The following is a 15362-nucleotide window of genomic DNA, read 5'->3' as shown; positions in this document are numbered from 1 at the left end:
AACTGCCCTCTCCATGGACATGTGCCCGGATCTGGCTCGAAAACATAGGGTGGCCACAACTTCTGCACCAGGACAGCATCCTGCTCACACACACACACACACACAGCCAGGACCAGGAGTGAGGGGAAACTGCCCACGCTGTGTCGATACTATCTGGAAGGAATGAGTACTTGGGAGAAGTCCCAAGGCAAGTTTGGTGCCAAGCCATCCCACCTTTCCCAGCCCCTTGCTGCTGGTTCCTCCCCCTTCGGCTGCTCAAGTTCCTATAAAAACAGCTCAGCCTTTCCAGCAGCATGCAGGAGCCTCCCCCTCTGCTGCTGCACCAGACACAGAGGCAGACTCACGGGACACCCGAGACACCATGAAGAGCCTGCTCCCTCTGGCCATTCTGGCTGCACTGGCTGTGGCAGCCCTGTGCTATGGTGAGATCTCTCCCTGCTGTCGGTGGGGTTTTCTTTTCCTGCCTCTGGCTCCCCTTCACTTCTACATTCTCCCCTATCTTCTTCTTTCCCCTTTCTCTGTTATAACCCAGAGTACCACGAACGCTGTCTCCATCGCATCTGTTTTATATGCTAAACATCCCAACGCATGTGAGCTCTATAACAGGCAAGTTCTTGCAGGGATGAATCTACATACCGGGTGACAAAGATATTTCAAAAATGTGCCAATTCCCAACCCCTATAGTCTTATCTTTAAGGACGCTTAGTCAGACATGAGTGTTGACGGGTTAAGAATATTTGGTGAATTGTTTACTTTAAGAGAATACATTTTCATGGGAAGTATTAGCTAGAGATAGCCCTTTTAGGGACAGAAAATACCATGAGCTTAGAGCATTTATTCAGTGAATTCATTTTTAAAAGAAACTTTACAGCTGAATTTTAGGAAAGCACCAATTTCATAACTGTTTACAAAGCATACTTTTTTTTCTGCTACCTATATGTTGTTCAGTCATCTGAATTTGTTCACAGGTTTGAAGCCTAATTATTTACATCATTGTGCTTAAATTGTGTTGACCATATTTAGTTGTTTATAAACCTAAACTGTATGAGCAGCTCTAATGTTATGCTTCTCAGCTTTTGAATTATTCATAAACTTCCTGTGTACGGTTTTGATTTCCTCACCTCCTTTTCTCACTTTTCAGGCAGGCAGACACTTACAAACACAGTCTCCTATTCCCACTTTGCCCGCTGTGTTCAAGAGAGACTTAGAAAGCAGAATCGTTCACTTTGACGTCTTCTCCACCCTGGCTTTGTGCCTGGTTTGAGCTGTGAGAGGGAGCCAGTGGTTTCTGAGGCTGCCAATTTAATCCCCATTCTTAAGAGCCGCTCCGAACCCTCTTAGAAACTGTCTGGGTCATGCGGCTCAATAACCACCCTGGAGCGCCCTACCTGGAGAAGCCTGGCTGCTGCGTACCCACCTTTAACTTCCTTGACTCTGTTCTCAAACCGGCCCCTGAATATATCAGAAAGATGCACAAGATGGAGATGCCCAAGGCAAGGATAGAAAAAACTCACGATTTCTATAGTATCGGAGTTTCTTTAACAATCGCCTGGCTAAATGCACTGTTCCCATCTTTTTAAATCTTCCTTCCCCTTCTACCTCTACATTTAAACAATGACAACATGTGACAAATAAGCCTAAAATGAATCTTTCTTCTAATTCCAGAATCTCACGAAAGCATGGAGTCCTATGAAATCAGTAAGTAAATGCTTGACTGCCTTATTTCAGTTGCTTGCATTAAAGACTAGCACTTTATTTTTTAAACTAAAGTGCCAGTCAGGTCTATGACAGCGAAGGGAGGGAGGGGTGGAAGAGCTGAATTTTTAAACCCAGTGACTAAAACTGTCCGAGTGAGCAACATTGAAACTTCAAGCCGTGCAATGGGACATTGAACTGCATCCAGAACACTTGGAAATTTTAAGTTCACATCACATCAGCCACACAAATGGAAAATGAGGAGTAATGGGAACTGAGGAGGCACAGAACGGGATCAGCCAGCCGGGAGACCACAGGCGTCAGCATCAGATTCGGGGCCTGAGTATGCAGACTTGGAAAGTCTGGCTACAACCAGAACAGTATCCACATTTTTGCTTGGTTAATTTGAAGGGTTTTGCTTTTCTGTTTGGGTTTGGTTTTTGACTCCATGGTAGCCCAGCTGGCCCCCAACTCAGCACACAACTGAGGATAAGCTTAAACGCCTCATCCTCCTGCCTCATCACCCAAGCACTGGGATCACAAGTGCGGCCCCTGTACCAGGTCTCACTCTTGAGTCTAATTGTTCCTCATTTTCATTAGTATTTAACTTGCTCCTGTGCTTGTGGTCTATGACCTACTTTATAGGGTCAAATGGTAAGAAAATTCCTCTTGAAAAACATTAAAAACACTCTGAGTGGGTATTACCAAAAGTAGCAAAGGATTGCCCAAAGACAAAACAGATAAGATTTGGTGTGGCCTGTGTGGCAAGTCCCCAAGACACTAAATTGGTTATTCATTTCCTTTGCTCATACAGTCTATAGAGTCTACTTTATACTCTTTTTATATTTTTGCCTATCTCTAGTTACATATATAGGAGATTAATGAGGTTTCAGATGTATGTGCCCCTCAGATTATTCCCAAAATATTTTCATCAGCTGTTTCCCTAAAAGTACATGTATGTATTTTCTGTTTCAGGTCCCTTCATCAACAGGAGAAATGCCAACACCTTTATGTCCCCTCAGCAGAGATGGCGAGCTAAAGCCCAAGAGAGGTGTGTACCCCAACTTGATGGGCGTAGCCATTCTTCCAGTGTCTTAGGACAGATTTGAACTGAGTAGGGAAGACGTTTATTGCCATTTCTATGGCTTGAACTCAAAGAATTGAAAAGCAAGCAGAGAAAACAGAACGTTGAAAAACTATTTTGCTTTAGGGCTAGAATGGAGATGGGGAGGAAGAGTGGGGCGGCAGAAAGAGAACTTCTATTTTTATTCACAAAAATAATATCAAAATGGAAACCTGTTCTCCCCCATGCCTGCCCTCCAAGCACTCTTAGTACTGGGGAAGGGCTCTACCTAGTATCCCCCAACCTCTCCTTTTTCTCCCTGCACCGTCATCTGTCTGCCCCTCATTCGTGGCCTCTCCTCTCCACTCCCCAGGGTCCGGGAACGCAACAAGCCTGCCTATGAGATCAACAGGGAAGCCTGCGACGACTACAAGCTGTGCGAACGCTATGCCATGCTCTACGGCTACAGCGCTGCCTACAACCGCTACTTCAGGCAGCGCCGAGGAGCCAAATGAGAGGACGAGGAAACCATCGTTCTGCTCCCGAGCCTCGTTTTGTATCCCCCTGCAGTAGCAATACCGAAGTACACAGACACATACGCATTGCTTGTTTCCTACATGACCTCTCGTCCGGCTGCGCTGCTCCTTCCTGTCCCCAGGTGGAAAGAAATGAAAGAACAGTGTTAAGAAATGTGTTTATATATAATAAAATTCTGGTTTGATACTTTCACTTCGAGAATTCAGTTTCTTCTGGGAAAAGGCTAAGAAAGTGCAATCATAGCCGGCCTCACTGAAAATCAGAGGTTATGTTAAACTTGTGTGTACTGTGGAGAGGAGGTATAACCACATGGAAATTGGAGTTCACCTCATTTGTTTCCCATCTCTCATGCATTTAAAAAAAAAAATGAAAAGACAGCAATGGAAACCATGGGACAAAACGGCAGGGTTTGATCTAACTCTGTCCGTGATCATACAAGTGAACAGTTTATGCAATCCAGTTTTAAACATCTACATAAACTGATATTGTGTGAGACTTTTCCATGATAGACACAAAATACACAGACATACACACACTCACACATGCACACATGCACACATGCTCACAAGCACACACGCAGGCATAAGTCTACTCACCCCCAGATAGGGAACCTATGACAGACCAAAGCTGTGAACCATTGAGTTTCTATGGGGGTCACATAGAGGGATATGGGTGAGGGGTTGCTTATAGGAGAGCAAGCTGCAAGGCAGTTTCCTCACTGAAAGCCCACCCCAGAGGGCCTGCCAGCAGCTCAATAGCTGGGGGAAATCTCCTCTCAGCTGGTCAGAGCCTGCTCAACCATTGTTTGCTGCTTCCACAGTCTTGGGGCTGGCCTTCCTAGGTCTGAGTCTCCACTTCCTCAGACAGGAGGAGCTTGTTTACGTCCTGGGTCTCATTCTGGAAAGAAAGGTCTCAATCAGAGGAAACTGCAATACAATCATTGGCATACTTCACAGTACGTTTCTATCATTCTTTGTAGATTTGTTTTCCTGTTAATAATGTGTATATGTGTGGGGGTGTGCACATATTGGTGAAGGGGCCCACCTGAAGTGAGTCACTAAAGTGAGTCACCTTGCCCTACTCACAACCTTATCCTGAAGCAATTCCTATCCCAAAGCTGGTCAACACATCGTGTGCAAAGACCCCTATACTAGCATCTTCTGGTCTTATGATTGTCTCTTCTTCCACTCAACAAAATTAGCCAAAATAAAATTTTTATGATTCAAACATTCTATCCTGAATTTAATTTGATTCCTAACCCCGAGACTTTCCTTACACTACTTCTGCTTAATCTACGCATCAGCCAAGGTTTGGCCTCTCTCCAGAAGGCCCTCTTCTGAAACGCAGACACCATCATCTATCTAAGATAAACTTATTCCATGTCCCCTCACCGGTACCTAATTCCCAGCCATCAGTGTCACTTTGGAGCAAAAAAGGCTGACCCAGTCTGTGGATCCAGCCCATGACTCCCGCATACTAAGTACCTCTAAGTAGACTGTGTTACAACCTCGAACAAGCGAACACCTTCAGCAGTGTTTCCGATGAGTAGAACACATGAGCCAACAATGAAGGTGTGGAAGCAAAAGAGGCTGGGTTTATTCCCTTTGAGGGATTTTCTATCTTCAACTCTGTGATTCTACTCAATGTGTCTGGGGAGCCTGGTTCCCATGGTGTGGAAACCTCACTAAAGAACCCAGAAAGAGTTCCACACAGCTCCAAACACACTCTGGAGCTTCAGGTCCTTCGTGCTGGGAGACCAGGTAGCAAATGAAGACACTGTCTTCCTAATAGGGGTAATCAACCCTGTTCATCAGGAGAAGGCAGGGCTCCTGGAGAAGCAGGAAGCCCACACTCTTTATCCTGGCTCTGCACTGGTGCATTTCTTTTTACTTCTCAGATGAGCTGTGACAGGAGACAGATAAGATGGTAAACTCAAAGAAGGATGAGGTGGCCAAAGTTCACCACACTCAAGAATGAGGTTCCATCTCCCCAGCTAAGTGAGACACCAGATGTGCTAAGAGTTAGGGAAGCCCAGAACAGGAAGTCCCCAGGAGGGAGAAAGCAAACATTAGTGGTGGCCTTGCAGCCAGTTGCAGTGACAGTGGCTGTATTGAGTCCCCTGACCTTCATAAACTGTGGCTTTCTCATAGGCATGAACTACCACCAACAAAAGCTGATACCGAAGGACATGTTATACAGGTGAAAAAGAGACTTCTAGTAGATGAAGACTGGAAAATATATTTCCAGCAAATGAGCACAGTATCCAGGAGTAACCTGAACCTCTCCATGATCATTTTTTTCCTGGGAAAGAGACCAACCAGAGCCCTGGAGCAGTTATTCCTTGAACATCCTGTGTGGAGCTAGTGTGGGGATAGACTGTAATGTAGAGGTTCTCAAGCTGTGGGTCAAGATCCCTTTCTCAGGGGTCACCTAAGAGCATTGGAAAACACAGGTATTTGCACTACAATTCCTAACAGTAGCAAAATTAGTTATGAAGTAGCAACGAGATAATTTTACGTGGGGGTCACCACAACACGAGGAGCTGTATTAAAGAGTCACAGCATTAGGAAGGCTGAGAACCACTGCTGTAATGGATGATGTGGAACATTGTCCAGATACCTGCTCCATGGCTGGCATCCTCATCCTCTCCCAGGCAGGCAGCTGATCACTTTTAGCTGTACAAGTCCCTCTCCCAAAACTTCCCTTTGCTAAAGAGAACCAACCTGCCTCAGCTGCATCCCTTTTTGTGCCCATATCAAAATGCAAGGGCATAAAGGCCCTAAAACTATATTTTCCAGTCTTATAATTGCCTCTTCTTATCTCTGTTTTTCCAGCCTCCTCCATGTTTTTAAGGCCACGGCCTGTCCGAGCTTACCTGCTCAGTGTGTGACTGTGTATATTCTGAGTAACAGGGAGACTAGATAGATGAGTCAGCTACAGGGACCTCTCTTCATTTACCATAGGGTTTAAATTGACCCCAGTATTTCCGGCTTGAAAATGGACACCTGTGTGAGGCAAGAAAATGATAACATTGCACAATGACTATGACAAAAAAAGATTTATAAAATACTGGAGTTATATCAGGGGATATGTAAACAGGCAGTAGAGACTAGAATGATCCAGTTGCTTACTCCTAGCCTTGAGCTGAAGAATATTGGTCAGCTCAAGAAATGGGAATAAAAGGAATTGGAATTCACTTAGATACTCAAGGGAATCAAGTCCTGTGGGCATCATGTTATAGTAGATCCTCTAGAGAATGGAGTCCTGCAGGCATCATGTTATAGTAGATCCTCTAGAGAGTGGAGTCCTGCAGGCATCATGCTGTAGTGGATCCTCTAGAGAATCAAGTCCTGTGGGCATCATGCTGTAGTAGATCCTATAGAGAATCAAGTCCTGTGGGCATCATGTTATAGTAGATCCTCTAGAGAATGGAGTCCTGCAGGCATCATGCTGTAGTGGATCCTCTAGAGAATCAAGTCCTGTGGGCATCATGCTGTAGTAGATCCTATAGAGAATCAAGTCCTGTGGGCATCATGTTATAGTAGATTCTCTAGAGAATGGAGTCCTGCAGGCATCATGCTGTAGTGGATCCTCTAGAGAATCTGTGGGCATCATGCTGTAGTAGATCCTCTAAAGAATCGAGTCCTGCTGGCATTGTGCTGTTTAGCCTCTCAATGTCTATTTCAATTATGACTGTCAGAATTATAGCTTAATGTACTTTGCCATTTTAAGTCACATTTGTGGAATTTTATTACTATAATAATATAATGACCTATAAATGTGGTAATAAATGCAAGGATAAGAATTTGCAAAAATAAAAAAGAAAGGATGAAGTAGAGGAGTGAGTTAAAATGGCTTGAGAGGAAGATGCATATCAATGACATGCAGTAATAGAATGTGAAAACTGAGTGTATATTTGACATGTATGCTTTACTTTAAAATATATTACAGAACGATTTTGAAGTTATTTTTAAATGTATATGTATATCCTACATCAAGCTATATAGCTCAATTACATATTACTTTTGTCAATTGTATTTCAATAAAGATGGAAATGTCAATTAAAGACAGAGAAAGAAAGAAAGAAAGAAAGAAAGAAAGAAAGAAAGAAAGAAAGAAAGAAAGAAAGAAAGAAAGAGAGAGAGAGAGAGGGGGAGGGAGGGAGGGAGGGAGGGAGGGAGGGAGGGAGGAAGGAAGGAAGGAAGGAAGGAAGGAAGGAAGGAAGGAAGGAAGGAAGGAAGGAAGGAGAAAGAAAACGGAGCTTCCTGGCCCTCTAGTATACTGACCTATACAGGAGGTTCTATGTACTGAGACGCATCTGGTAATTCCTTTAGAGAAATGAACTGGGTGACCCGAGGGGGTTTTTCCATCTCTCATTTTTCTGAATTCAGGCATTGAAAGCAAACCAGGAAACATGAAAGCCAGCAACCTGAGTCATCTGGGGTTGTTAAAGCATGAGGTTAGGCTTTGAAAAATACTGTTCAAGAAATGTGTTCCTTGCCCACTTAGTTAAAACAGGACGTTTTTTATGATGTTTGCCTAGAAACCCTCTGATCTCTTTACTTTGGGTACAGCAACACACAAGTCTTGTCTCCTCCCCTTTCATCTGAGGATAATGGTCACTCCTTTTGGCAACAAAGTAAGAAAGCAATCTGCACATGCATGGATGTTTTCAAACAGCTTGGGTAACAATTCTGACCCTTTAGGAGAAATCCTGGAAACATTCAGAAAGGGTCATGGTTCTTGTATTATACTGAAGTACTGTGATTTACCCCTAGCAGTAAGTTGGATCCCAAACATTCCAGCGTACCAAAAAATAGAGCTCAGAAAAAGGAGGCTCTTTTCCTTGTGCAGGTAAACACATATTTGTAGCAAAATAGTAGAAATATCTGAGAGAATAAAACCAAAACTACAAAGCCTACAAGCAGTTTGCACTCATCTCTTCCAAATGCATAGAGGAATGAGAAGCTGGAAGAAATACAGGAGGGAAGTGAACTCATTATTTCCCAGTTGGATATTCAGAGGAACAGAGTTCTAGCTGGTGTTCTGCTAGAGGTTGCTTTATGCCCAGATAGACTTTTAGATTTTAATAATATTGTGTGTGTGTGTGTGTGTGTGTGTGTGTGTGTGTGTGTGAGAGAGAGAGAGAGAGAGAGAGAGAGAGAGAGAGAGAGAGAGAGAGAGAGAGAGAGAGAGAGAGATTTTGCATGGTCCATCAGTAAAGGCATGTATTTGAATCTGATTACAATCGGTTTGCAAGATTCATGGTAGAATGTTCTCAAAAGGTGTCAATCAACCTCTTGCAGAATGCTTTTGAGAGTCAATAATGGATCCCAATTCACTACTCTTCCTTTCTCTAGCCTTCTAAGCATTCATTTAATGAATACTTATCATATACCTACCGTGGTGGCCAGTCATTGACATCTTGACTGGATTTAGAGACATCCAGGAGACATACCACTGTGTGAAAAGACCTAGAAACCCTCTGGTCCCCTTAGTTTGGGACCTAACAGCCCTGGATGTCTGATGTTGAATTTCTGTGGTGGGTTTGAACGTGGATAACAATGCTGGTGTAGGAAGTCAACAAACTCACGGATGCCTATCTGGTGATCATTCATCCTTGCAGACTGTTCCTTTAGTACATTTTAAGTTCCAGTACAGAAATTATTTGATTCATTCTAACAGGATCTATGGGGAATAGGCAAAACAGGTGTTACTGTCCATAATCAGAGTGTGAAAACTGATGTTGTCATTGGAGACAAGGTATCATGTAGCCCAGACTGGTCTCAAACTTGTTAGGTATGTGAGGATGACCTTGAACTTCTGTTCATCTTGCCTTTGCCTCCCAAGTGTTGGGATTACAGGTGTGGGATACCCCGATCAGTCCTGTGTGGTGCTAGGAATCAAAGCCAAGGCTTTGTGTTTGCCAGGCAAGCATCTGCCAATTGAGCTGCATCTCCAGCCCTGAGGAGCACAGAAACTAAAGTCAGACAAGTCACAGATAGGCATAAAGCCAGCTTGCTCTGGGACTCAGCTTCCCATGCCTGAATATCCCTTTAGCTGACATGGGTAAGAAGTTTTGAAGGACTTTTTGTAAAGGGAAATTTTTAAATGGCCATGGAGAGCAAATTGACTGGACTTTCAGTGATATGAGAAAAAGAGAATCACCACTCTAATGTTATACAGAGAACGAAAGCCTGCTCTGGCCAGGATTCAGTTTCTAATAAGACATTCTTGGAAATCACAGTCATATGTTCGAACTCTGCTTGAAAATCATTTTCCAGTCACAATAGCTGTGATTTTCTAAGTAAGACTTGTAGAAGATTGGGTCCATCAAGACCTCATTATAGAAGGAGTGACTCCTGGGGCCCCACCCCTTCTTGAGGAGTGGGGAGGGGCAGACTTTTCCATCAGTGGTGTAGCCATTTGCAAGATGTCCGTGTTCCTGTAACCAACCTTAATGAAACTCACTGGGACACACACACACACACACACACACTTACACACACACTTACACACACACACACACACACACACACACACACACGGAAGCAGAAGGAAGGTGAGCAGAGACTAGTTGGAGGAGGGGGCATGAGAAGGTAAGAGAGCAAATGTATGTGGCTGAAATACATCATCTATGTGTATAAAAGTGTCATAATGAGTATCATCATTAGGTATAATTAAAATATACTAGTGATTTGTTTTAAATATAAAAAAAGGCGCGGGGTGGTGGTGGCATACCCCTTTAATCCCAGCACTTGGGAGATAGAGCCTAGCAGATCTCTGTGAGTTCCAGGCCAGACTGGTCTACAGAGCAAGATCCAGGACAGGCACCAAAACTACACAGAGAAACCCAATCTCGAAAAACCAAAAAAATAAAAATATATAAGAAAAGGCATATGAGGAGAAAGAAAGCATTTTCTAGTGGCAGGCAATCCGTCTCTTTTCTAGAACACACCAGATCTTTTGGATAAAATCAAATCAATTTGCAAGAAGGAAAAATAAAACTGTTCTTCAAAATATAAAAATATTTACAGATTTTTTTTTTACCCCCTTGCACTCTGTGACCTGAAAGATGAAAAGAAGGTTCTGAGCCAAACCAAAATCTGCCCATGATTTTCTCCAAGCTGGACTGGGTTTCATAATGTTGCCATTAGGAAGCTTCAAAGCCAGGCTCAGGTCTGTGCCTGCCTGGTGTGCGTGCACTTAACAATTTTAAACAATGTTGTGATTTATCTCCTCACACTGAAGGCAAACAGATATTACTTGTAGAGGCTAAAGAAGAACTCAGCAGGGTGAATTAAGGCTGTAGACATTTAAGCTTTCGAACTGGCCATATTGATGAATGTCTGGCTTCCCCACAGCTTTCCCACCAGGCTGCCCACAGAACTGCTTCTTATCTACCAAAAAGCTGTCTTGCCCTGCTCCTGCAGAGGTGGGATCTCAAAGAAAATTGACAAAATGCATTTTTTGTGGCCTCAACTGCAAAACAAACTACAAAACACATTGGGAGACCAAAGTGAGGGTCCCCAATTTCCCAATGTTCCCCCATTTGGTGATCTCACTCTGCTTTGTCGCCGCAATTCATCTTGGTCTGACATTTTAGAAGCTGCAGGTCTTTGGGGAGACTGGGCTGGAAGGCTTGCTCCTTCCTGAAGGTGCAAGATGCAAATCACCTTCTCCCCCAGCTGTTCCTCTCAGAGCTTAACTGGGGCTTACTCGGGACCCCTTTCTATACCTTCCTATGTCCCAAAACTCTAAATGAAAAATATTCTAAAACTGGGGGAGCAGAGCCCTCACACAGGTCATTCTCATGGAGCTCACCCACATTTTTTTGGAAGTCCAAGGGAATGCATCTCTTAAATCAGAATGGATTTCATGGACCTAAGCCGTGGGATCTAGAGATCAGGGCACTGCCATCCAGAGAAGGAACTCAAAACACAAAGGGATATAAAACTAAGCCTGGTGATCAGTAGGTCCAGGGACATAGTTCAGTTTTAAGATGCTTGGCTATCATGCACAAAGTCCTGGGTTCAATTCCCAGCACTGCATAAAATCAGGTATGATGGCACATGTCTGCAATCCCAGCACTCAGGAGGTGGAGGCAGGAGGGTCAAAAGTTCAAGGTCATGCTTGGCTATATAGTGAGTTCAAAGCAAGCCTAGGCTATGTGATACCCTGTCTCAATAAAACCAGAAAGAGGAAGGAAGAAAGGAAGGAGGAGAGAGGGAGGAGAGAAGGAATAGAGAAAAGACTGCGCGACTGAGACAAACAGTATACAAATGTCATACAAATGGTGGTGTGCAAAGGATACAAATGGCGGTGTGCAAAGGATACAATCTGTGGAGGGGAAACAGTGGCTCCTGCGGGTATAACTGTGACTGAGGAATAAAGACAAACAAACCAGTTTTTGGTTTAATGCAAACTCTAAGGGAAGTTCAGTTTGGAGAGGGTCCCTGGGGTATACTTCTCATGACAAGACGCATTTAAACATGGGAGGGCAATTCTGGAACTGCTAAGCCAGGGGAGACTCCAGCCTTAAAATCTTGTGGGTTTGATCTGTGCTGAAAGGGGAGAGGTGTGTGGGCCCCATACTTCCACCTGCAAAGCAGTCTGTCAACCACGTCCATTCAGAAGAGGATGGAGTTAGCTACTCAGTTTATAAAGATGCAGAAACAGGGAGGTAGGAGGCTGGCATACAAAATGCTGATTAGAACTGGGTTATCATTATTTCTGAGTTGTGTAAGGTTTATATAGCCAGCATTTTAGACCCATGTCTGGACTCTTCCTTCATCAGCACCGTGCTTTACGTAACTAACTTTACTCTTCAGTTCTCGTTGTAACTGAAGCCTTTGTTTGAGGCACGTAGTTAAATGCTACTGTTTGGATATAAATATCTTACGGTGCAGATTTTAGGGGATGGTGGCTTGGGTTTGGAAGGGTGAGAGGTTATGAGGAGATAATGGTACCTCCTGCCCACGAAGTAAGTGTGTGTGTTCTACCGTGCACACCCACCATGACAAACCTTACCACAGGCTCAATCCATCGTGAACCGTGAAGATAACCTTCATAGATGGAATTCCCAAAAACCATAAGCCAAAGTAAACCTTCTGTCTCAGTAAGTTGATCGCCTCAAGTGTTTGTTACAGTAGTGGAAAACCGACTGTCATCTGAGAATTGACAAGGAAGAGCTTTCTGTCCTCTCAAAGCAGCTTGTGACTCCTAACCCAACTGTAACTAAAACTACACGAGAACCCTAGCTATAATGATACTAATGTGAGGATGGCTAACACGTTCATCAGCGGTCCCATGGTCCATCTGATGGCACAGGATTTAACTCGCTTGGGCTTATGGGCTCTTGAGACATCCCAGGTATGTATTAGTTAATAAAGTTGCTTAGCCCGTTTCACTTTTCTTGCCCAGAAAATGGGGTAAAATGAATACTTATGAGAGTTAAATTGGAAAACAAGAATTTTTAAGCCACTAAGTTCATGTTTAGCATATGCATAAGGGGGGGATGCCTGAAATAGGTTAGATATTTTTATCTATGCGAATACATGCTTCTTGATATAGGACTTTTGAAAATCAGGATATTTTATAAAGAGAGCTTTACTCACTTTGTTCTTGGTGGCCTGGAGGAAAAGAAGGTCCGAGGCAAAGCGAAGTAGGCCCGTGGTTTTCTATAATCTGGACTGTGTTTGTAAATGTTGCCGTTAGAAGGCTTTAATGCTTCCAAAGTCAGGAGTGAGGGCTTGCCGATGAGAGGTCAGGCCCAGGTTCAATCCCCACCACTGCAAAGAATAAATTAAATGAATATAACACAGCCACTATTTGTTAATAGATTCCCAAATCACCTTTGTTTTAAATTTCCTAGCACAAATCTTTAATACAGTGGCTTCCCCATGTTATACATAGAAATATGAAAATATACTATATATCTCTGCATTTTCTAAAACTCAAATCCACTTTAAAAGACTTACTGTCTAGTTTTTTTTTTTTTTTTTTTTTGGTTTTTCCGAGACAGGGTTTCTCTGTGTAGCTTTGCGCCTTTCCTGGAACTCACTTGGTAGCCCAGGCTGGCCTCGAACTCACAGAGATCCGCCTGGCTCTGCCTCCCGAGTGCTGGGATTAAAGGCGTGCGCCACCACCGCCCGGCTTGTCTAGTTTATTTTAGGTATACGAGTATTTGCTTGCATTATATGTGTGTGTCATGTGCTTGTAGGGCCTATGGAGGCAGAAGAGGGTGTCAGATCCCCTAGAACTGGAGTTGCAGGTGGTTGTGAGCTGCTATGTAGGTGCTGGAGACAGAACCCAGGTCCTCCCAAAGAGTAGCTAGTGCTCTTTCCCAATGAACCATCTCTCTGGCCTCTTTAAGTGCTTTTAAACTAAATCTGACTGGTGTTTTTAATCATTAAAAAATGTGAAATACTAAAATAAATCCACCTATTCAGTATCTCTCGTCTCACTTTCCTTCTTCCCCCACTCCTTGTTTCTAGGTAAAACGGAGTCTGGTATCAGCTTCCCCAGTTCATGCCCTTGTTAAAAATCTCCCCATGGTGAACAATATTCAGCCAGTCTCATGTACCCCATGAAGCTTTCCATAACGACCTCTGCTTAAGTGTCATCTACCTCTGTGACCTGAACGCCTACCTAGACGTCAAGAGTCTGAGGGTGGCCCGGCACACATGAGTGAGCAGAGATTGGGCATGTAGCCTCCCCATCTTCTCTCACTGCCAGCTCTGGGAAGTCATGGTTCAACTCAGAGAGAAAGGGAGCCAGCCATTCTACCCGGTCAGTACGTGAACAATGCTGAAGTTGGACTCTGGGTGTGAGGAGCTGTTTTTCCTGCCCATTAGTCACAAAATGTCAATGTTTATGTGACTGCAGTGGGAATCCAGAGGCACCAGATTGCCCAAAACTTTCCTTTCTCAACATTACAGTACAGTTTTGTACACAACTTACATGAAAGCATAACTGTGCGGTCACAGCACATTGACTGGAAAATGATGTTTTCCTTGACCGCAATTAGGGTTTTGCCCAAAGATCTGCCAGCCTGAAACAACCTTCAAAGATGTATTTTTTTAATTAAGGAAAGAAAATTACTATTAATGAAGCGATGAAACCACACACCAAGAGCAGAAAGTGCACGTTACATTTCAGCTAAAATGTATCTTGCTGTTTTCTACCTTAGTATAATAGCATTGTGTCTTTTCAATTAACACATTTACCATCAAACACGTATTGAACTCGAAAAGCCTCTATCTGCAAAATGTACACAGCATAATTTTCTTCTATAGGAACAACAACATAACTACAGTTGTCCTTAAAACATCCATGACAGAACAGGAATCCATTGATCTAGCAAGACTAGTCAGAAAGCCTTTACAAGACAACTCATTTCCCCCACCGCACACACACCTACAGAATGATTAACTCGATGGGTGGTAGTGGCACACACCTTTGATCCCAGCACTGGGAGGCAGAGGCAGGCAGATCTTTGTGAGTTTGAGGCCAGCCTGGTCTACAGAGCGAGATCCAGGAAAGGCACAAAGCTACACAGAGAAACCCTGTCTCAAAAAAAAAAAAAAAATGATTAACTTAACCCCTGGTACAGTTGCTGCCAAAGTTCGACGACTCTGAGGATCCATTGAGCTCACCTGGGAAGCTCAAAAGGCATCCAAAACAAAAGCTCTTGTCTCTTCTCAGCTTTATGGGACCTAAGTTTGGGTAATAAAAAGATGTCAAGTTCTAGAACAAATTAGGTGTTTTAAAGTAATCCAACTCTCAGTGGGCATGGTGGTACAAACCTGTAATCCTAGCATCTGGGAGGCAGAGGTAGGACTGTAGCTAGAGTTTTCCTGCCTTGCCCTCAGTCAGGACAAATCTCTGTCACCCGCCAGTCCCACAGTCGCTCAGACCCAACCAAGTAAACACAGAGACTTATATTGCTTACAAACTGTATGGCCGTGGCAGGCTTCTTGCTAACTGTTCTTATAGCTTAAATTAATCCATTTCCATAAATCTATACCTTGCCACGTGGCTCATGGCTTACCGGCATCCTCACATG

The 15362-nt window shown here is 43.6% G+C and overlaps 1 protein-coding gene across 1 annotated transcript; it reads left to right on the top strand.

Annotated features, from left to right (window-relative positions):
- The first annotated feature begins 269 nt into the window (after nucleotides 1–269).
- Mgp (matrix Gla protein) lies at nucleotides 270–3487 on the top strand. The gene is made up of 4 exons (XM_006976510.3): nucleotides 270–422; nucleotides 1666–1698; nucleotides 2671–2746; nucleotides 3132–3487. Exons 1-4 carry the CDS (start codon nucleotides 362–364, stop codon nucleotides 3271–3273), a joined length of 312 nt encoding a protein of 103 aa, XP_006976572.1. The 5' UTR covers nucleotides 270–361; the 3' UTR covers nucleotides 3274–3487.
- Nucleotides 3488–15362: the final 11875 nt, after the last annotated feature.

This window comes from Peromyscus maniculatus, chromosome 3, assembly GCF_049852395.1.
Source record: "Peromyscus maniculatus bairdii isolate BWxNUB_F1_BW_parent chromosome 3, HU_Pman_BW_mat_3.1, whole genome shotgun sequence".
In the NCBI taxonomy this organism is placed as follows: domain Eukaryota; kingdom Metazoa; phylum Chordata; class Mammalia; order Rodentia; family Cricetidae; genus Peromyscus; species Peromyscus maniculatus.
Note: the sequence above shows the minus strand (reverse complement) of the source record. Positions and strands in the feature narration are given on the sequence as shown.

Bases quoted from the DNA above. Each gene is read 5' to 3' on its own strand.
- Mgp (XM_006976510.3), top strand. From the start codon at position 362: ATGAAGAGCCTGCTCCCTCTGGCCATTCTGGCTGCACTGGCTGTGGCA. The intron at 423-1,665 runs GTGAGATCTCTC...TTCTAATTCCAG, and splicing joins TGTGGCAGCCCTGTGCTATG to AATCTCACGAAAGCATGGAG. The intron at 1,699-2,670 runs GTAAGTAAATGC...TTTCTGTTTCAG, and splicing joins CATGGAGTCCTATGAAATCA to GTCCCTTCATCAACAGGAGA.